This window comes from Acanthaster planci, linkage group LG20, assembly GCF_054643075.1.
Source record: "Acanthaster planci isolate LZ-2023a linkage group LG20, COTS_SCS, whole genome shotgun sequence".
In the NCBI taxonomy this organism is placed as follows: domain Eukaryota; kingdom Metazoa; phylum Echinodermata; class Asteroidea; order Valvatida; family Acanthasteridae; genus Acanthaster; species Acanthaster planci.
Window position 1 is genome coordinate 10992050 of NC_141796.1, and position 21261 is coordinate 11013310.

At 39.8% G+C, this 21261-nt stretch overlaps 2 protein-coding genes and 1 pseudogene across 6 annotated transcripts in view; all 3 read right to left on the minus strand.

Moving 5' to 3' along the window:
- LOC147795934 (uncharacterized) overlaps window positions 1-2624 on the minus strand; it is an 11109-nt gene extending 8485 nt beyond the window's left edge. The window contains exons 1-3 of one of the 4 annotated variants that reach the window (XM_087130282.1): window positions 1674-2624; window positions 533-710; window positions 225-419 (exon numbers count right to left, since the gene is read on the minus strand). In XM_087130282.1, the coding sequence (XP_086986408.1) occupies window positions 225-411 (187 nt within the window). In that variant the 5' untranslated portion in view covers window positions 412-419; window positions 533-710; window positions 1674-2624. Of the gene's footprint in view, window positions 1-224; window positions 497-532; window positions 711-1673 lie in introns of all 4 variants that reach the window. The other 3 variants (XR_015423445.1, XM_022250694.2, XM_087130283.1) reach the window with 3 other exon arrangements.
- LOC110987704 (fibroblast growth factor receptor-like) lies at window positions 992-10240 on the minus strand (annotated as a pseudogene). The gene is made up of 13 exons (XR_015423446.1): window positions 10104-10240; window positions 8926-9231; window positions 8018-8323; window positions 7123-7497; window positions 6287-6414; window positions 5697-5895; window positions 5115-5225; window positions 4746-4933; window positions 4324-4446; window positions 4061-4172; window positions 3354-3450; window positions 2883-2982; window positions 992-2740 (listed from the first exon to the last, which is right to left on the minus strand). The product of XR_015423446.1 is annotated as a fibroblast growth factor receptor-like (transcript).
- Window positions 9541-21178, minus strand: LOC110987708 (uncharacterized). The gene is made up of 14 exons (XM_087130281.1): window positions 20851-21178; window positions 19041-19346; window positions 18146-18520; window positions 17094-17405; window positions 16359-16730; window positions 15974-16152; window positions 15595-15850; window positions 15224-15325; window positions 14340-14527; window positions 13920-14042; window positions 13668-13779; window positions 13179-13275; window positions 12947-13046; window positions 9541-12603 (listed from the first exon to the last, which is right to left on the minus strand). The coding sequence occupies exons 1-14, from the start codon at window positions 20903-20905 to the stop codon at window positions 12499-12501; spliced, it is 2682 nt and encodes an 893-aa protein (XP_086986407.1). The 5' UTR covers window positions 20906-21178; the 3' UTR covers window positions 9541-12498.
- Between the last annotated feature and the right edge of the window lie 83 nt (window positions 21179-21261).

Consider the following 21261-nt stretch of genomic DNA (forward strand, 5'->3'; position numbering starts at 1 on the left):
CAATTGGTAACACATACTTCTAATGGATAATGAGCCCATCAGAAATTGCTTGACAACGTTAATCATGAGAAATTATGACCTGTGGTGAAAACTGAAGCTCATGAAAGTTACGATGACTGTAAGAGGTAACGGATGGGGTGTTGGGGGTGAATGACTTAAAACAAGTCATAGGAAAAGGTCAGGAATGAGTCGCTGTGGCTGTCTCTGCTTGTATGCCTCCTTACCACTTCTCTTGAATCTTCTATGAGTGGATGATATATCTTTTGTGCTAAATTGCCAAGTGGGCGAGTTGGTTTTACTAGCCATTAGACCACCAGTCCAGCTCCGTTCTGATGCCACTTGGTGCTCGACATCCATGAAATATCCAGAGACATTAATGACAAGGAGATGCATCAGTATCAAGTTCTTCATGTTTGCTCCTGGATGTTGAGGATAAAAAAGGTGTCGTTACTCTCCTGGCGTCGGGGGGGCAGTTATAAAGGAGACCACCTGTTTTCTGGAAAGAATAGGTTTTGACCTAAAATAAACTCACCCGAAATTCCATTGGTGGCTGTCCAAGTGTATATACACGCGCGCGTATAGTTGTTCTCTAACAGCTAGCCCTGGATTGGGCATGCACTGTTGGCATACAAAGCCAGCTCATCAGTCACAGACGAAGTTGGTATCAGGTGGGGACTCATAGTTCGAGTTGACACGCGATAGTTGATACGCTGACGGTCGACAGCCCCCCACCCAGGCGCGGATGGGGGGGGGTGCAAAAACAGCAAAATAATAAATTGTGACAACGTAAATTTTGAAACGAGATTTCACCGCATAGAATCTTATTGTGTGTACAAAGGGGATACTCCAAAAGTCCACAAAAAAGGGACATTGCAAAAATCTTCGGCCTGACCCCCCCATATATTCCTGGATCTACCCCTGCTTATAGTAGTTGTGCTGTGTGTCACCAACGTAACTTCCTTTGAAAACGAAGAGATGATGATTCCAAATATAGTTAGTCCGGAATGTTTTTATTCTCTTGAACTTTCTCTGATGATGTCTAGCTGCTTATCAACTATGGCTGCCCAATGATAGGCCCTTAATGTTCTTTTTCATTTATTCATTATGCTCAACAACCTACACGAGAAGGTACAAAACCTTCAACAGCACATAAAACTTTAACCAATTTGATGGTAAAATGCACTTTTAGAGTAGCTATATGCTAGTTTCCTCATAAACATAAAGCTAGAGGTTTTATTTCGGAGTTACATTGTTGCAACCGTTAACGTCATTTATAGACAGTGCAAGGACTAAGAACAAGTCTATTGATTATTCAAGAGGAGGGAAATCCCATCAGACTATAAATTCTCATCGCGGAATTTCCCATATTTTCACCATATGCTTGCATTTATTTTCTTTATTAACGAAAATGGGTCATTACTTGTAGGAGACATTCCCATAAGGACATGCACAAAATTTAATCAAAACTTTGTATGTTTTCAATTTAGACCCTCATCTATCACCTCTTAATAACAGTTATTACATAAAACATAAAGATCCAAAAAGAGAACTTAAATGCTCAATTTATCAAAACTATTTATTCCCTTTTTCATGTTGTGTGAGGTAAAGTATTATGGTACTCCGAAACTGTCCGAGTCGAGCCGATTTTCTCACGCTTGATAAGATAGACTCACCAGTGATGTCGTTACAATGAAGTACCGATACTCAATTAACTGTCCCTTTCGCTACGGAAATGTAACAGTTACGTCACTCAAAACTCACAAATTTCCAAGATAACCAGCAATAAATTCTCAGAGTTTACAGATACACGTAGGTATGCTCTGTACAAATGTTCTGCTTCCAGTTGTTACCTTCGAACCTTGATAGTACGTTGTCATTTTTGTGGCATGGTCGATTGATAAAAGGGTAGTGTGTCCTCTCGTCACACATTCGTTCTTGCCTTTCTGATTTCCTTTAATTCAACATTTATGTACATCTTCTCTTTCAAAGTAAAATCAAGTAAGTAAAAACAAACTCTAATAAAATACACCTCGAACAACTACATTTTGCACTCCCGCTTTACATAATAATATATAATGCTTACTACTAGACAGTTGACATATGCCCCCTCGACGTGGGGGGGGGTTGAATAAGATGTTTGCGAACGTTGGCCATTTGTATTAAAAGGAATTGGTCAAGGTTTTTACGAAGCTGTATTAGCAATGTTAAAGAAAAATAACTCCGTACACATTATAAGTACGAGAGTACATGTAGTAACAGCAAACCAGACGTTGCGGATAGGATACAGGACACAGTACTTCTGTGCAGGGTCGTGCATAATTAGGCCTACTCTAAAATGAGCCTTCCTTCATAACCACAGAGCGTATATAGCGCCCTCTTGTGTTCTACGCGGACAACTGTTATTCTGCAATTTACATATGCAAATTCGTGCGTGTAATATGTTATGTAAAAAAGATTTTCGCTTCTAAAAGAGTGAAAACTGTTGTGCTAGAAAAAACATTTATGGGCTACTGGATTTTATTATTCTTTTCTGTGTATAGTGTGATACAAGAAAAATCGCTAGGTCCAAGAGTAAAAAAACAAGCAAACAGCAGAAGTTCATGAGAGGACTTGTCCCAAAATAACCCTGAGCCACCAGGCTGCTTTCCCCTCTTAACGTACTGAAGTGAAGCTTTTCATGGTCGATTCAGGGTAGGTAGGTGTAATACTCAGCCATGAAGTTAGGCATGTCCAGGGCATCCTTGGATATTAAAAATATAAAGCAAAAACAGTCAAGGTTTTGAATTTATCCCGTCCCGCAGCCCCAAGAAATTGTAACAGCAACCCAAAAAGTGTAAGTCTGCGTGAAGGAAGGGGCGTTCTAGTATAATGGTGTATCTCACCAAATCGAATTTCAGGAACAGGTCCAGTCTGCTTTGCAGTTCTGTGAAACTTGGTCTTGATTTGGAGGATGTTTTCCAGCAGGACGCCATCAATTTATACCTGAAATAACCACAGTTTGGATGACACACGTATACATAATTGTATTGATATAAAAATGCAAATAGCACCCTTAACATTATCATTTCTGATCGCCAATTTTTATACCACGAATTCCCATTTTGAAATCAAGTAAATCTCATTTCTCTAAAATTGTACATCGTTTACACTATAGCAAAAACAAATAGAAACCAGCCAACCCTTCCCCGATAGCAATCTACGTGACCTTATTGTACTGTTTTAGATGAAAAAGTCGATTCCGGCAGGGAAAAGTCACACTGAGAACAGACACAAGAGATGTAAGATGTAGTCCCAATAAACTGTTCACACAATACAATGTTGTAGAAAGTAATTTTCATCCATCCAATTCTTACAGTGCGGTTCCGCAGTGGGCTGGTCTGGAAAGTCGAAGTCCATTCCGAATGGAATCAATGATGACATCGGGTGACATGTCAGGATAGGGAAGTGCACCTGTTGAGATCGGTTGAAAGAGTTAATGGGAGTGCCAGTGTTGTAGTCGAGTACTTTTCGAGTACCAACGTTCTCCGCAAAATACTGAACTGGGTAAGAGGGAATAAAGCCAGAGTGCACAGGCATTTGATGGTAAATGTGCAAAGGTAAGATTACAAAATAAATGTAAGACTTCAGACACTCCCAGTTGTGTAAAATTTAAGTTTTAAGGAGAAAAGTACTCGGCCGAGTACTTTTCTCCTAAAAAGTTAATTTTAAGCAAACAGTGATGGTCAGAAGTCATCATGTTGCTTTGTAATCTTACCTTTATGCATGTACCATCAAATGCCAATGTACTTCAGCTTTGTTCCCTTCTAACTAGTTAAATATTTGGTAGAGAACTTGGTTCTCAAAAAGTACTCGACTACATCACTGGGGAGTGCCTGTGCTCAGAGGTCAACTGTTGCCTAGCAAAATGGAGGTTTTTTTGGTGGAAAATTCCATCGTCACCACTTATATCAGCATCTGTGCCACTGGTACAAAAGCCTCTGCCTAAATGTGATTGGATCTGATTTCAACAAATTTCAATATAGTGAGCCGAACCAGCAACCAGTTAAAAGGCTCTTCTCACCAAGTGTCACTAACTCCCAGAGAAGTATTCCGAAGGACCAGACATCACTCTTAGTGGTGTAGGTGTTGGTAAGGAGGCTCTCCACGGCCAACCAACGAACGGGCACGGCACTCTGTAAAATAGTGTCAGGAAAAATCCGGTATAGAGAGCCGGAGAATATAGCTGGAATCGGGGACAATTCGGTGTTAAACTCAACAAAAGAAGAGAAAACAGATAAGATCGTACAGGTACCTTAATTTTGTCAAGTTACAACCATTACTGACCCCAGATAACATGCAATACTGATCGCTTCCTGTGACGTCACGAGCCAAGCCGAAGTCACACAATTTGCATACGAGCCCCTCCCCCAATAACACGTTCCGCGTGGCGAGGTCACGATGAATTAACTGTGGAAAATGGCACGCAACAGAAAGTTTTGAAATCAAGTCTGTCATTTGAAGGAAATCTTTCGAACGTGTTTCGTTTTATTTGAGAAGCATATGTACTCTATTAAATACTGATCTCAGGAAACCAAAACAAATACATTAAATGTTCAAATTGACTAGTTTTTATACAGCAAAGCAAGTTTTACCACTAGGATGTGCATTTTGGCGAAGGTGAATGAAACTGTATGGAGAATTATGATCTGTTATGCAGTAACACAGCAAAGGAGATAACATGACGTTTTGTTAAACTCTATACATACGTGCATGGAAGAGAGATATTCCATGCCATTGGCAATCTGGAAAGCGAATGAGAGTATATGCACGGCGCCCAACGCTTCCCTTGGCGCAGTGTTGCTGAGCTTGGCTTTGGTCCAAGCTAGACGTCTCTGAGTGACGTAGGCCTGCAGTGTCCCATTAGGGACGTACTCCATGATAATGCAGAAAGGTTCTGAAAGATGTGATTTTAAAATGAAGTGTCATTGATCGTGAGGTAGCCGACTGGTTTACAGTGTAACATGGGGTTGCATTGATGGAGTAGGCCCTATAAATATGCTGAACCACCAAATACAGAGCCAGGATTCCTAAAGTAAGGTATCTGAAATAATAGGGTAATTAAGACATCAGTTTACCTGTCATCGTACAACAGCCGAGAATGGAGACAACGTAAGGATGTTGCTTTAGGTTTTTGAATATACCCAGTTCATTTTTGAAGTCAGACCACACTGAGGAGCCACTCTCACCTTTAAAAGAAAGGCAACTTGATTGACTTCTATAAATGTCATTACCAAATTAATCTCTAAGCACAGAAGTCATCTGGGTCTCGATAAGTCAAGGGACCCTTTGTTCGTAGTTTGTCTTTACCTATACGTGGCAATTATTTCTGGTTGGTAGGCCTACTTTGTTTTGTTCCGTATATCAAACAGTTGGAGCTCAGGCTCACGTTGGTACGCACAAAATGTTCTTGAGTAATAATATGGTGTAATGACACAAGTAAGGATTGATTTACTCAGTAAATGAGGAAAGCTTTAAGGTCGGAAAATAACGAAAAGAAAAGAATTTACCACACTTGACTGTCAGTTTCACAGCTGTTTGCGGAAACCAAGGACATTTCACGGACGTTACAATGCACATGGAGCTCACATGTTTAAGGGACATTACAAAAAATTGAGTCCGATACAGAAGACTTGGACATTTTAACGTAGAGGAGTAACCTTTGATGGTCTTAACCGCAACCGTAGTGTCGACGCCATGGCGTACTATTCCCTTGGCTAGGGCCTTGTGCACCTGGCCAAAGTTACCGTCCCCAATGATTTCTTGAAACTTGAGTCTTTGCCGCGGGAATTCCCATTCGGGAATAAAGGCCCCAGATACTTGGTCGGGTGTTACACCTGGTCTAAGGTTTCCTCCTTGCTGTTGAAACAAGTGAAAAAATGGGAGGCCAAATGACACGCATGTTTGACATCATTTTTATCTACTGTTTCGACGTGATGCCTCGACCGACGTTATTGGTAATTAGTCATTGATTTTTCAAATAATCATTAATTTTTCAGACATTGTTTTGAAATTTCTTTGAAACCACTGAAATAAACAGACGTTTTGAATCGTAGCAAACCATAAAGATAAACGTATTCTGTAAAATCTGTTGCCTGTCACGGCTGAAGTTATTGCACACTAATGACAAAGATTATTATGCACTGTTGCAATTTGCACAAGTGATCAAAAAGAAATCAGATGTAATGTAAATATGGTTAACTAATTTAGAGTGACTCGACTCTTTGAGTCTAGAAGAAGCAAAGTGTACTTGTTTTTGAATAGGTTGTGTGATCATTGGATGGGTGTCTTCATCTTGAGTTTGTCTGTCGCTCGTTTTTTTCTTGTTCTTCCTCCGTTTTTGAATCCTCGTCAAAACGATGCAGCACACACAAATGACTATGAGAAGAAGCAAGGCATTGGATATGGCGACTCCAAGTTTCCAAGCGTTTCCTGCAGATTTCAAGACTGTTAATGCAGTGTTAATTTTGTGATGTCCAACAATGGACTTGTAGTATTTAGTTTTAACGACTAATTTTCCCAACTCACAAGCCATATTCCCAATTACACGAAAAATGAATTAGAGATAAACTGGAGACAATCCCAACTTTCTATTTAACCTTCAGTCAACAGTATGAGAAATTTCACAGTGAGTGAAAAGACACCAATTGTCTGTAGAAGGTTATATTAAACACATGTGGCCGTTTTCCAATACTCAACTTTGTCTCCGTCTCAGGCTTCGTCTCCGAAACCAATCTCTGATTGAGGGCCTGAAGCGTTTGAAGTACTGTAATGTTTCGCTCTTTTGCATCTAAATTGATGTTTTGTGGCACTATCAGACTTACTGTTGCGCTAACAATTTCAAAGTCAGGAAGTAAAAAAAGAAGAGTTGAAGCCTGAGATGGAGCCGAAGTCCATTACTGAATTCTAAATTTTATAATTTCAGCTCTGCTGACTCCATGGGTTTAAAAGATCTCGCCAATCGGAAGCCCTCATCAGTTGATGGAGTTGTTCAATTCTGTCAGTTTGTTTGTGACATTCTCTAACCGTGTACTTTGGTGAAGTTATTATTTTACGATACGGTAGGTATATTGATTAAAAGATTACCTTCCGGCTGATCACCTTCCACAAACACAGTGAGATGCTTCTCTGTGAAAATCGTGTCGTCAGGATGCAAGACCTGACACGTGACAACAAAGAATCTCTCCCCCGCGCTGATGTCAACCTTGGCTTTGCTGATAACATCCCAACTCCAAGAGGCGTCGTTGTATGTCTCGGAGTAATCCGTGTTAGGGTGTACCATCAACCCGCCCATGGTGTCTTTGACCTGCCAAATCAGGTGACTGACGGGAATCGAACCCTTGGCAGTACATTCAAGACCCAAACTCTCACCCACACTGGCATTTTTGCTGCAGTTCTCGCAGACATGGCAGACATGTTCTTGAGAGTTCCATACACACATTTCGCTTGTCGTTGGTGGAGCTATTTAATATATAATTTTAAAATTCTTCAATGACTCCATGATAAATACGAAGTGTGCCACGTAATGAGTAAAACGAGACCTGTGTTTGTCACTGATTTAAGGTATCAAGAACTTTTCAAATTTAAGAGCAAAACTCTTGGGTTTTTGTGAGTCTATTTTGTCATAGCCAAGTTTTCGCTGAGGGCGGGATAGAGGCCTATCCAGACATTTGCCAACTTTGGACAAAGAGGGAACATTACACGTAATTATAACCAAAACAAGCAAATTGGTTGTCAGGGAAAGATTCTAACAGTCGTTTGCACGTACAAACTTTCAAACTTGGTCAATATAGCTTCACTTACCCCGACCAAACTATGTATATATTTATTTAAAGTATATACGAATATTCCACAATAGTCCCTCACAGTCCCTGTATTCCAAATTCAAGGTAACTTGTCTGTTCTAACAATAATGCTGCTCAGACTTCTCCCTATTACCCTAGAATAAAGTAAAGCATTCACGTTGCGCACATATCCTCACCTTGTATCTCCAATGTTGCATTCTCAGTTAAAATTGTGTAAGGACTTGTCGCTTGGCATTTGACTACCAGGCCAGCATGATCCCTCTCCGGTGTAAATGAAATTTCACTCATGAAATCAACACAGTCAGGATGGTGTATGTTTGGAGAGGAACTCTTGTTTGTGGTTTTGTTAAGAACACGAGGATCAAGATACCACTCAACGATGGGTTCTTCTTTGTAGAAAGTTCCGTTACATGTAAATGTTACAGGTTGACCCACAATGACTGGTGAGGGCTTCTGGGTCACAGCAAGCTCTTCATACAACACTAATAGGAGATGTGAACAGACAAATTCCAATCACATCAGGAGATCAATGCAACTTACACTGAAAACATGTTTAAAACTCTTTGGCTTCAAGAACATGACATTGTAGAGAAGATAAGAAACGTATCTACGAATCGCACTTAGCCTACACAGTGACTCCCCCGAACAGATCTTTACATACAAAAATTCGTCTGGTTGCAGAAATTCACTAGTAGTGGTGTTATGCTTGGCAGACAGTGCTGCAGTTGAGTCAATCACAGGTCCTTTCACAAGGCCAGTCATAAGTAACAGGGTGACCAATGACAAAAGAATGCTTTTGTCACAGTTCATTCAAATAGATTGTGAATTGACTTACGACTAAATGACATGTGATGGACTTACAGGGCCAGGAACTTGTGATGGACTCGAACACAATACCGTTGGCCGATATCTTAAAACATGAATCATCTTGCCAGGAAACATGAGTCCTATTTCATGATGACATATAGTCACTGGATATGGGCATAACATTTCAATCTACCAAGTTTCAATAGCAAATGTTGCATACATTATGTAACAAACACATTAAATGCAGACAGTATATGAAAGTAATACGAATTATTACCTTGAATTATCAAGAAAGACTTTACAATTGGTCCATTTGGACTTATTATCTCACAGCTGACATTGAGTCCAACATGTTCATTGGTCAGGGTCAAAACAAAATCTCCATTCATGTTAGAGCATTGCACATTGTCGTGGTTAGAGCGGGTATTGACTGTCGTGGATTGGTTATATATCAGATGAGAACTAAGATGCCACTGGATTGATGAACCATGAGCAAAGCATGACGCAGTACATGTGAACGTTACATGATGATTGACGAATGCAGGTGAAGGATGCTGAGTTAAATTAACTGCTCCATCGAACCCTACAGGAAGATAGGGGAAAAAGGGACAAAATTTGTGTGTGTTTCCTGGAATCGTTTCCTTAGCAAAAGCCGGACGAAGCCACGGTATAAGGAGTAGATTAGGGAGCAGATATTTCTGTGAAGTTATCTTAACACGGTGGGGGCCATTTGGAAATGAGAAAATAACAAAACATGTCATCATGAACATCTTTGCGCGGACCCGTGAACAAAATAATTCAAGATTGCAGCTTGCGACTAACTTTAATACAAAATTAACAGAACTAAAGAAGGGAATCAGGTTACAACATAGACAACTTGTATGGAAACAGATTTCTCACAAATTTGGCCGGAATTTATTTTCAATTGAAATTTGCAATGAGTTTTTACAGGGGCAAGAGTTTTTACGGAAATGTAACCATTCAACTGACAGGTTCTTGAAATATTTCAAGAGTCGCCCATTATTCACTCATTTGCATTATTTTGTTGGTTAACATAACAAATCTCGAGACCTGCACGACAATAGCTTCCGGAAATTAAATGCCAAATGGTACATAACAATAATATGTACAGCTGTCTTCATTTTGAAATAACCATTCTAATCTCACGCCGCCGGGCTTTGCCATTAAAAACAGATCTGTGAAGTGTTATGGCATATGGATATTTGAAATGGCACTCAAAGTTTGGCTACGAAAAGTGGGAAACATGGTTTTAAAGCAAAGCCTTCATTGAGTACACTTTGCGAGATTCAGTTACCTTTTCAATAATCAAATACCAATTTCATACAACAGAATTATAAAGACAAATTTTCAACAGAATTTATTGCAACGATCTCTTCTTTTAAATGTTATTTGCTTAACTATTCACGACAATTACTAGCTATTTACAACACTCACCTGAAGCAGGTCCGAAATATAGAATCACTACTGACAGACACAAACCCAGTGTTTCCATCTTGTTCTTGTCATGAAGTGGCGAACGGAAAGTACTTTACTAGCCAATATATGCACCAGCATCGACAGATAAAAATGACTGTTACGCATTCATGAATTTCATGCAACTCTGAAAGTGAAAGAGTTGCTGATGAGCGCTTATAGTTTATAAACCTGGTGACCTTTCAGTAAGTTTGCATTTCTGAATAAGAGGGGATAAACAGAACAAAACAAGGAAAGGAAATACGAACGTATAGTTTTTATAATGAACAAAAACCAGGAAGAAATAAACATAAATCATAAAAATAATGGACACAAAACAGAACAAAAAATGAGGACATGTTTTCAAGTTAAACAGTGCAGGACAGAGTGAAAAGCGATCGGAAATTATTTTACATCCCTTGGAATAATCTGAAATGCATTGTACAGGCATGATGTTATTTTGAGGTGAAAACCTCTCATGGAAACCAGTGTACAAACTAGGAAATGCAGAGATCCTTTGTCGCTTCAGCAATGAACATAGAGACAAAATGACAAACATGTCACTTTAGTAAAATGTTATTTAAATCCAAATCAGTTCCACTATCAACCATCATTTCTGTCTAATTCTGTTTTCATGTTTAGTGACCTTAGTAATGATTAAACTCAGCCTATTCACGTTTACTTGAATTTCATACTAATCTTTGCATATTTATTTTTTACTCAGAGCTAAAAGATACTCATATGGGAATTCTCTGCTATCCAACGTATGACAGGTTGCAACTAGAAGTTTAGATTGGTGTAGGTTGAAAGGAACTGTTCCCGGAGGTACCTCGAGTAAAATCTCGCTTTTGGAGCTAAAGCGCATGCCCAAAATGAAACACATCCGAGATCATTTAGATGCCCACGTCGCAGAGTGGCGATCTGCCCTATCAGCGCGACCCTACGTGGACTGGTGCGTATGCTTTGTTTCCATATGACTTTCTCTTTTGAAATGCTGAACTAACTCTTGGAGAGAGTGCTTATTCGAATTCGTCTTGTTCGCAATTTCAATATTGTCATTCATCTAAAATGACTTTTCACTAACTGGCAATGTAACAGTACAAATACGGTGAGAATGAATCCTGTGGAAAGAGTATTTCATAAGTATACGGTGTTTCGTGCAGGTGGGGGGGGGGCATTTGGAGAGGAACAGTATTCAACACGATCACTGCAACATTCCTTGAGTTACAAGTGAAGTGGCTTGAAGTGGCGTTTGAGCTAAACTAAAATAATTGAGACAAGCCAGGGAGAGCGTGCACAGCGGATGTCAGTGGTATAGGAGATGTTCATAGGAGCCTTAGGGCCTCAGATAATCTGAAATATTGGCTATAAATATATTGACATCGTCAATAAAATTTAAAATTGGACATGAATATGAGTTCTCTTTTGTTCGTTTGGGCTCTTTCATCTCATATTTCCTTAGCAATGTTGTTTTAAGCTTGGTCGTTATAAAGCTGTTCAAACCCAATTTTCGTCAGATTTTTAAAGGGGCGTGCAATTCGTATTAATATGCACCTTTGTATTTCAATTGAGCTTATTTTAAGTTTTTTCTATGCATCTTTAAAATACATTTTCGTGCTTTATTGGCTTTGGATGTCGAAAAGTGCGTCATCAAAAATGTCATCGCCTGGATCATTTCGGATTGGTGAGCTGAGTGATACGCAATTCTGAGATTGAACCAAGGTTTTCAAGAAAAGTATTTAAATTGGATTTTACAATGATTGTATGTTTTCTTGGAAAATGCACTGCCAACTAGAACTGAAGCCAAATCCTTGAATTGAATTTATGAGCGTTCCTTGTTTAACATATTATTGAAGTTTCCAACTTGTTGGAAGTGATTATAATGGCTTTGTTACAAACTCCGTATCGTGTTGATCATAACATGTGCTGTGGCACCTTTTTTGAACATTCCTATCACACTTCTTCGCATTTTTAAAACCAAGATAACCTAATGTACCGTATCTTCCGGGTGAGTACACACTTCGAACTATCTTCTCTTTTTATATAACATTAACACTATACTAAAAAAATTCCATTTAAGCCGTACATCTTTTCGACATAGATGCAGTGGCATTTTTACATGAAATAGTTTTACAATGCATTCTCTTCACATTTATAAAAGCAGAACATAATCTATTTCACCTCGAACTTGTTTTGGGATTTGTTGGCTAACCGTAAGAAACTTTATCGAAATTATAATAACAGTTCTCGGCTCCTAAGCAAATCCCAAATTCAAATCCTAGTTCCGATCATGACACGCCCTGATAGTGACCGTCGTTCACTGGAAAACGAGTAACAGTTTCAATGACCATAATAGACGACTCCCTTGAGAAACTAATTATCCACTGAGTTGCTGATTATCTTCCGGGATGAGACAGGTTTGTGCCAAGGGGTTTTGGTAGAGGTACAGATCAGCCGTAAACTGGGTCATGTCCAGGATATCCTGTGTCAAAACAGAATGTGAGAATAAGACTTGTAATTATACAGTGGACTGATATGCAGTCTACAATGACAGGTGAGTCAACCATAAAAACACTGGTTTTGTTGCGCACTGTTCTGAAAAAAATCATCTGCATCTAGTACTCAATGAAAAACTCTACTGAAATAAACTTTAATGGGAAATGAATGAAGACACCCTCAAAAACCTTAAATCTTGCAATCACTCTTCAAGTTTGCTTTATGACAAAGAACATGGGTCCTCCTTCGTCCAAAGAAATGACAGTTTTATTGAAATAGGAGCTGGTTTATTTGACTCTTGCAGCGATCAAAATGACCGACAAACCTACCGGGTAGAACTCCAAAAGATAGTCCAGTCTTTGTCGAAGGTCAATAAAGCTTGGTCTTAATTCGGGATCAGTATTCCAACACGCCAACATCAAGTCATAACTGTGAATAAGCAATTAAGAAGGCTTCTAGTTTTGGTCATAAACATTGTTCTTAAAAGTTCAATCCCTGACAATGAGCAAAAAAGTCTTTAATTTCTGCGATGTACTGCTTAATTGTCAAGAATTTTCTCACATTTCTTTTCCACAATGTGCAGGTCTTGGAAGACGAAATCCTTCAAGAAGATAGATAACCACGGCCTCTAAAGACATGTCTGTGTAGGGTTGTGCACCTGTATGGAGAAAATGATTAAAGATGTCAGCTAAACCAGCTGAATGAAATAAATTACTAGTAAGTACAGAACCTTAGAGAAGCAGGAAATCTGGAGAGTCAGACTGAACAAAGGGGTATCACATTTGCATCAGCAGCCCAACGGATCATGGTCGGGTCTCTTGAGGGGTACAAGGTAGTTGGCGAGATAAGAGAGGTTTCTGCTGGCAGTACCGAAGTGAATACGTCACGCGCACAATGAGTGTGTCAAAGGCATTAGCGCGAGAACCAGCGCGTGAACCAACACGCGCGCGTACTCCATTCGTTTGCACTGCACTTTCTGGCACACAGTGACGTCACACTTCGGTACTCTATACACGTGTGTTTATAGTCCTTATGTCGTTTTATACTTACCCAGCGTGACCAGTTCCCACAGAAGAACACCAAATGACCACATGTCACTTTTTGTTGTGTAAGTGTTGTGGCAAAGACACTCAAGAGCCATCCAGCGAAAAGGAACTGCATTCTGGAACATATCAAGTGATTTTCATCTTAATAAAAATCTCTCAATAAATTGAAATGAAAATGTACAAAAATGTTAAACGTTATTTTGGAGTTTTGTCCCTGAAGTGCCAGGAAGAGTATAAAAGTCAAAAGTACAAATACCTCGGATGTCTGTTTGTACTGCCCAGTTCTTGTGACGTCACGTGTCAAGCCAAAGTCACACAATTTGCAGGTTATGCCTTCACCAAGAAGGACATTTCGAGTAGCAAGGTCACGATGTACCAACTGCTGAAAGAACTAAGGGTCTTTATTCACCCCGTAAAGAAATAGGCCAACACATTGGAACGTAATACTAATTTTAAAAATATCATTTTCTTGAAATTTAAATTGACTTGAATATCAACACAGATCGTTTCTGATTAATCGGGTTACGTAAAAGTCACCTGTTTTAGGGCAAAACAAAATTCGTATTGTTAGATATTTCCAAAACTGTAGTCTTTTACGGTAAAAATGTTTTGCGTTTCCTTATTTTCTCAATATCAAAATATACTTATTCACTACCCGCTTTATTTTGATACTTGCGTTCATGGAAGACAAGTACTCCATTCCACTAGCGATTTGGAAAGCGAACATAAGTAGTCGAATAGGGCTCATGGCTTCCTTCATTAATCTAGTAGTAAGCTTTGCTTCGGTCCAGGCCACTCGTTTCTTCGTGATGTAGGCCTCCAGAGTGCCATTAGGAACGTACTCCATTATCATGTAGAAAGGCTCTTCAATCAATTACAACAAATGCATAAACACGATGGTTACCTAATGAAGATTTGCATTTCAGTATAATATCTACAGGGGAAATCCCAAAAAAAATCATCCTAACCCCCTTACTGCAAGCTTGCGATCTTCGAAACACCATACCTCCATTTTTCTGTGTGTCTGTGAATCGTGAGTTTTGACCAAACATCTCGAAGTTCGCAATAGCTTTGCTACAAACTGCAACCGTATCATCTTTAAAGATCAACAGAGATCCCCTTCCCACTACAATCTGCCGGCGCCAGCTTAAATGTTTGGACACTACCGGAGAATACGAAGGACAACCTGGTTTGTCTCTATGCTCTCTCCCTGTGCATGGGAACTGTAACAAAGGCAGACCTGTACCACGGGACATTGCTAGACTTCTTTTTGAAGAGGTAAGGCAGTGTCTAAGCAGGTGTCCAGAGCTACGACTTATTCGTCTCCACGCATTGCCAATGGAGTGAGAAACTAGACCTATCTCCAGACATCAGTTTCGAAAGCAGCCTAACTACCTAATAGCTAAAGGAAACCTGAGGCGCTGCCCTAAATAGACCCATATCTGGAAGAGACTCGTGGCCGGCTGCTGCACAGCTGACTGTACTAACAGCGGGGGAAACCTAGATGGGATACTAAGAATGTTAATAAAAAGGCTAGCTAATATTCAACAGAAATCCTACCTTTATCTGTGCAACAACCAAGAAACGAAACAACACAGGGATGTTTCTCTAGGTGTTTCACGATTTCTAACTCCTTCTTAAAGTCAGAGGTGCTTGTGTGACCTGACATTGAAAACAAAATTGAACTCCATAGTTTTAGCTTAAACTTACTTTCTGGGAAAATATCATTATGCGGCTGAGGTTGGAAAAGAAAAAAAGAAAAGAAAAAAGGAAGGGTTAGTGGAACCCTGTTTTACTGTCCAGTCAGAAAATGTGGATGATGAAATTTGTCGAACGTACAGATGTTTCATTAGAAATTCCAGTCGTCTTTTTTTTGCATGTTTCACTGAAGTAAACTACTCGTTTTGAGAAATTGAAATTATGTGGCCCACCCCTCAAGATCTTGACGGCGACTGTGGTGCTTTCCCCTTCCTTCAGGATCCCGTTTGCTTTAGCCTTGACAACTCGACCGTAGAAACCGTAGCTGATGATCTCCTGAAGACGAACTCGAGACCTGGGAAACTCAAATTCAGTCCAAGTGGGTAGTCCAGAAGTCTCTGGCACTTGGAAAGATGTGGATAGTACAGAGGTCTCTTGCACTCGGGGAGACGTTTCGGTAGAAGCAGGAACATCTAACGCTGGTACATTCTAAGCACGGAAAAATATTTTGAGACTGTAAGCTCGGGAACGTACGCTCATGTGAATTCGTGATATAAGCTGTGAAAGTAGTCTTGCATGTTCGCGGATACATTAATCCACTATTTGCCTAACCTGCTTTCGGAGTGTAATTATTTGATTGGTCACGTATCTTTCTTGTCTTCTCCGTCTTCGTCTCTGCCTCGCCCACTTCTTCACAGCCAGAGAACAAATGCAGACCACAAGCACGAACATGGCCGCAGATCCAACGCAAATAACCGGAACCTTCCACATGGGATTTATGTCATAAACGCCTGAAAATAATAAGTAAACTTATTGAAGTCATAATTCGAGATCAAGCAAGACCCGTTTTTGTGCAACGTGGCTGAAGCCAAGATATACTAAAGTTCTGTTTGGAAAAATTAAAATGTCCGAAGGCAAGTGAAGAACAGTTCCATGTAAATAACCCTTCGGTGAACAGTGACTGTGATTTCTGAGTAATGAACAGAAAACCAATTACCTTTATTGGATTTAACAAGGATCCGAAAATGCTCCACTTTAAACAGTGTGGCACGGTCGGGATACCAAATATTACATACGACATCAAAAGAGTTTACAGCGGTCGGTACATCCATCCAAATCGTGCTTTCTGAGTACCAGCTATATGTTATGTTATCCTGGAGCGTCGATGAGAAACGATGATACATTCCTGGTGGTTGATCTCCACTGTTGTGAGCTCTGACCTCCCAGGTGAGCAGACAAGCTGGGTTGGAACCCACAGCGAAGCACCGTAGCTCTAGGTTTTCTCCCACCGTAGCATTTCGTGTGCAGTTCCTGCAGGAATCACAAGTCTTCCTAGATTTCACACAAATTGCTGTGTTCCTCGGGTTATCTGGTCAACAAAGAGATATGCACTTACATTTTCAGTTATATTGGTAATCAACAATTAAAAAAATGTCAACAATTAATTTCATCACTGGAGACATTGTTTCGTTCTAAAGTGAAACTGTAATATACTAATATACTTATATATTATTATATTTGTATATTTATACTATTTATATTAATCCCGAATAATTGAGCAATCCGCCAGAAATATTTCAAAATTGATCCACAATGTGAGCAAATAGGAAAAACAAATTATTCATTACAAACTAAGTATTGGAGATGGGACAACAATTCTCAATGGTTTTCCAAGCATTAATTACAGACGTTATTCAGCAACATTAATAACAATATGTGGTTTTAATATTACATGATACTTGGAGAGGAGCACTGATATTCTGAATGTCGACACCGTTGTCCCTTGAAGCCACACATTTCACCCTTTTGCCTGCATCGGTACGTGAAGGTGTAAAGATGAAAGTCTCGAAGTAATCGTAGCATTGAGGGCGGATGAAGGCAGGGGCGGCTTCGTCTTCTTCGCTCTTGTGTAGTGTTCCGTTGACGTACCATCGGAAATGGTAGCTGGCGTGTCTACGCACACAGACTGCGGTGCATCTAAATGCGACAGGTTGGCCTTCAATCAGCGCTAAGCTGTCATTTGTCAAATACAAACCGACAGGTCCTGTACGAGAGAAAACAAGTAACTTTCTCATTGATATCTTGTATCGCATACTACGCCCCAGGATTAATAGAGTACCGAAGTGAATACGTCACGCGCACAATTAGTGTGTCATTAGCGCGAAAACCAGCGCGTGAAGCAACACGTGCGTTCTCCATTCGTTTGCACTGCACTTTCTGGTTCACAGTGACGTCACACTTCGGTACTCTATTGCCTTTATTCAAGGCGCGCGTGTAGTCTTCGTCGTGCGTGTGCGTAGGCTGTCCAGGTAACCACGCGCACCTTGAATAAAGGCAACATGGAACGTGAGTGAAAAGCACACCAATTGTCTATAGAAAGTTACGTTATAAACACATGGCAGTTTTCCAATATTCAAATTCGTCTACGTCTCAGGTGTCGTTTAGTATGCTATAATGCTTGGCTCTTTCTGCATCTTACTTGGTGTTTTGTCACACTATCAGACTTATTACTAAGCCTACAACTTCAAAGTCAGGTGGTTAAAAAACAGTTGAAGCCTGAGACGGAGCCGAAGTTCCGTACTGGGAAACAGCCATACGTAAATTCTTAATTGCATAATGTCACCTTTGGTAACCCCATAGGTTTAAAAGATCTCGCCAATCGGAAGCCCTCATCAGTTGATGGAGTTGTTTAATTCTGTCAGTTTGTTTGTAACATTCTCTAACCGTGTACTTTGGTGAAGTTATTATTTTACGATACGGTAGGTATATTGATTAAAAGATTACCTTCCGGCTGATCACCTTCCACAAACACAGTGAGATGCTTCTCTGTGAAAATCGTGTCGTCAGGATGCAAGACCTGACACGTGACAACAAAGAATCTCTCCCCCGCGCTGATGTCAACCTTGGCTTTGCTGATAACATTCCAACTCCAAGAGGCATCGTTGTATGTCTCGGAGTAATCCGTGTAAGGATGTACCATCAACCCGCCCATGGTGTCTTTGACCTGCCAAATCAGGTGACTGACGGGAATCGAACCCTTGGCAGTACATTCAAGACCCAAACTCTCACCCACACTGGCATTTTTGCTGCAGTTCTCGCAGACATGACAGACGTGTTCTTGAGAGTTCCATACACACATTTCGCTTGTCGTTGGTGGAGCTATTTAATATATAATTTTAAAATTCTTCGATGACTCCATGATAAATACGAAGTGTGCCACGTAATAAGTAAAACGAGACCTGTGTTTGTCACTGATTTAAGGTATCAAGAACTTTCCAAATTTAAGAGCAAAACTCTTGGGTTTTTGTGAGTCTATTTTGTCATAGCCAAGTTTTCGCTGAGGGCGGGATAGAGGCCTATCCAGACATTTGCCAACTTTGGACAAAGAGGGAACCTTACACGTAATTATAACCAAAACAAGCAAATTGGTTGTCAGGGAAAGATTCTAACAGTCGTTTGCACGTACAAACTTTCGAACTTGGTCAATATAGCTTCACTTACCCCGACCAAACTATGTCTATATTTATTTAAAGTATATACGAATTTTCCACAATAGTCCCTCACAGTCCCTGTATTCCAAATTCAAGGTAACTTGTCTGTTCTAACAATAATGCTGCTCAGACTTCTCCCTATTACCCTAGAATAAAGTAAAGCATTCACGTTGCGCACAAATCCTCACCTTGTATCTCCAATGTTGCATTCTCAGTTAAAATTGTGTAAGGACTTGTCGCTTGGCATTTGACTACCAGGCCAGCATGATCCCTCTCCGGTGTAAATGAAATTTCACTCATGAAATCAACACAGTCAGGACGGTGTATGTTTGGAGAGGAACTCTTGTTTGCGGTTTTGTTAAGACCACGAGGATCAAGAAACCAGTGAATGATGGGTTCTTCTTTGTAGAAAGTTCCGTTACATGTAAATGTTACAGGTTGACCCACAATGACTGGTGAGGGCTTCTGGGTCACAGCAAGCTCTTCATTCACTCCTAATAGGAGACACGAATAGACAAACTCCAGTCACTTCCGGAGATTTATTTAATGCACGCTTTAAAAAGTTCAAAGCACTCTGGTTCTAAGAGGATCATCTAACCTCTAATGTATGAGGATCGAGCTTACCTAATACAAGAAATACCAGCCTAATTAATGTGCACATCAAAAAAAAATTATGTCGGTCTGGAAATCTGGAAGTACAAATCTCATGATCATGTTTTCACACAGATCTTAAGATATCATCATGTCACAACACATAACTGCGATTTCACGTATTTGAAAAATGACAGAAATGTAAATGTGGATATTTCTGAGCCTTGGTCAGCTTTGGCACAGTTTGGCTTCGTCACGTAGGAAAAGCTCTTACCCGTGCTTATGTAATGACTCGAAAATCAAGCATTCCCATCGTTAAGGAAGTAGAAATGAAATAAAACAGTATTGGAAAAGACTGCTGCAGAAATGCAAACAAAACTAAACAAAATAAAACAAACAAGCCGGAACGTGTCACGTGAAATAGAAACTCAGCACTACTAATGCAGATTTTAGTCGGTTATGTACTCAGCTTAACCATGCTTTCAATTCATTAAACAAATTTTGTCATGAGATTTAATTCAAAATCAAGCAAATCCTGGAATTTAAAGGGCTTAACACCCGCGGTAAAAGCAAACCGGAAGTTAACGAGAACACGCAATGATTCCCTCTTCATGGATTTTAAGCAATTCTGGTGTGTACATCGTGTGTAATGACACGTGTTCAATATTACTTTATTGAACTTCATATTTTACAGATAACATGTTGATCTTTGTTTTCATTATTTGGGGGGTGTTGCCATTACTTAGACATTAGACACCGTGACATAAAGACACACGCTTTGATTATTTTACTGTTTTAGTAATTTTAGTAAGCGGGCATTTGTAAGGAACTTAATTAAATTGGACAGTCTTATGATATTTAACAACAGCAGGAATCAGTACCTTGTATCACCAACGAAGCGATTACAGAGAGCTTATCAGGAGTTGTCACTTTGCAGTTGACATTAAGTCCAGCATGCTTACTGATCAAATTCAAAGAAAACTCTCCAATCATGTCAGAGCAGTTTACATTATCGTGGTTATGAGAAGTTTTCGTAGTCGTGGATAGGTTATATATCAGATGAGAACCAAGATGCCTCTGGATTGATGAACCGTGAGCAAAGCATCACGCAGTACATGTGAACGTTACATGATGATTGGCTAATGCCGGTGAAGGTTACTGAGTTAAATTGACCTTGTCATGAAACCCTAAAGGTATGAACAAATAAAGTTCCCTTTGGAAGATCTACATAACCTACTATATTAAAGGTGACAATCTGTCCCGACTGCATATTCTAGTACCAGCAAGGTACTTCCAATTAGTGCCTTCCTCGTTCTCAGTTCAAAACAGATTCAAACACGTCCACTTCCCTGAGAATGAATGCACGTAAGGAATCACCGTTCAGATCTCTATAGACAACACGCTTACCTAGCACACGCCTTCCTTGCAAGATCATAACTAACACGTACAGAAGTATTCCCATCTTGTTCCATAAACCACTACTACTCTGTGATCATGATCGGATTATCCACCTTCTGAGCATAGCCAAAGAGAGCCAGCAATGCAGGTACTGGTCTGCCGACGTATATGAAAAAGAAAGAAACGTCCACACGCTAATAGCGAAACCTCCAGTTCATAAAATTGTTTATTCGCTTTATTTAAATGATTAAACTTAATTGGAGAGAACATTTCTGAATGAAGTGGCATCAATCAAAACGAAAATGTAGAAGTGATGCCCTTTCCCCTTACCAATTAACATACAATTTATGCCACTACGTACATGTATATACCAAACTAAAAAGCACAAAAGGGATTTCCTAGTACGTTTCGCGCCAACCA

Coding starts and splice junctions, on each gene's coding strand:
- LOC110987708 (XM_087130281.1), bottom strand. CDS start 20,905: ATGGGAATACTTCTGTACGTGTTAGTTATGATCTTGCAAGGAAGGCGT. Junction 16,153..16,358: donor CCTTGTTAAATCCAATAAAG/GTAATTGGTTTT, acceptor TATTATTTTCAG/GCGTTTATGACATAAATCCC. Junction 13,276..13,667: donor GTGGGAACTGGTCACGCTGG/GTAAGTATAAAA, acceptor TTCTCCATACAG/GTGCACAACCCTACACAGAC.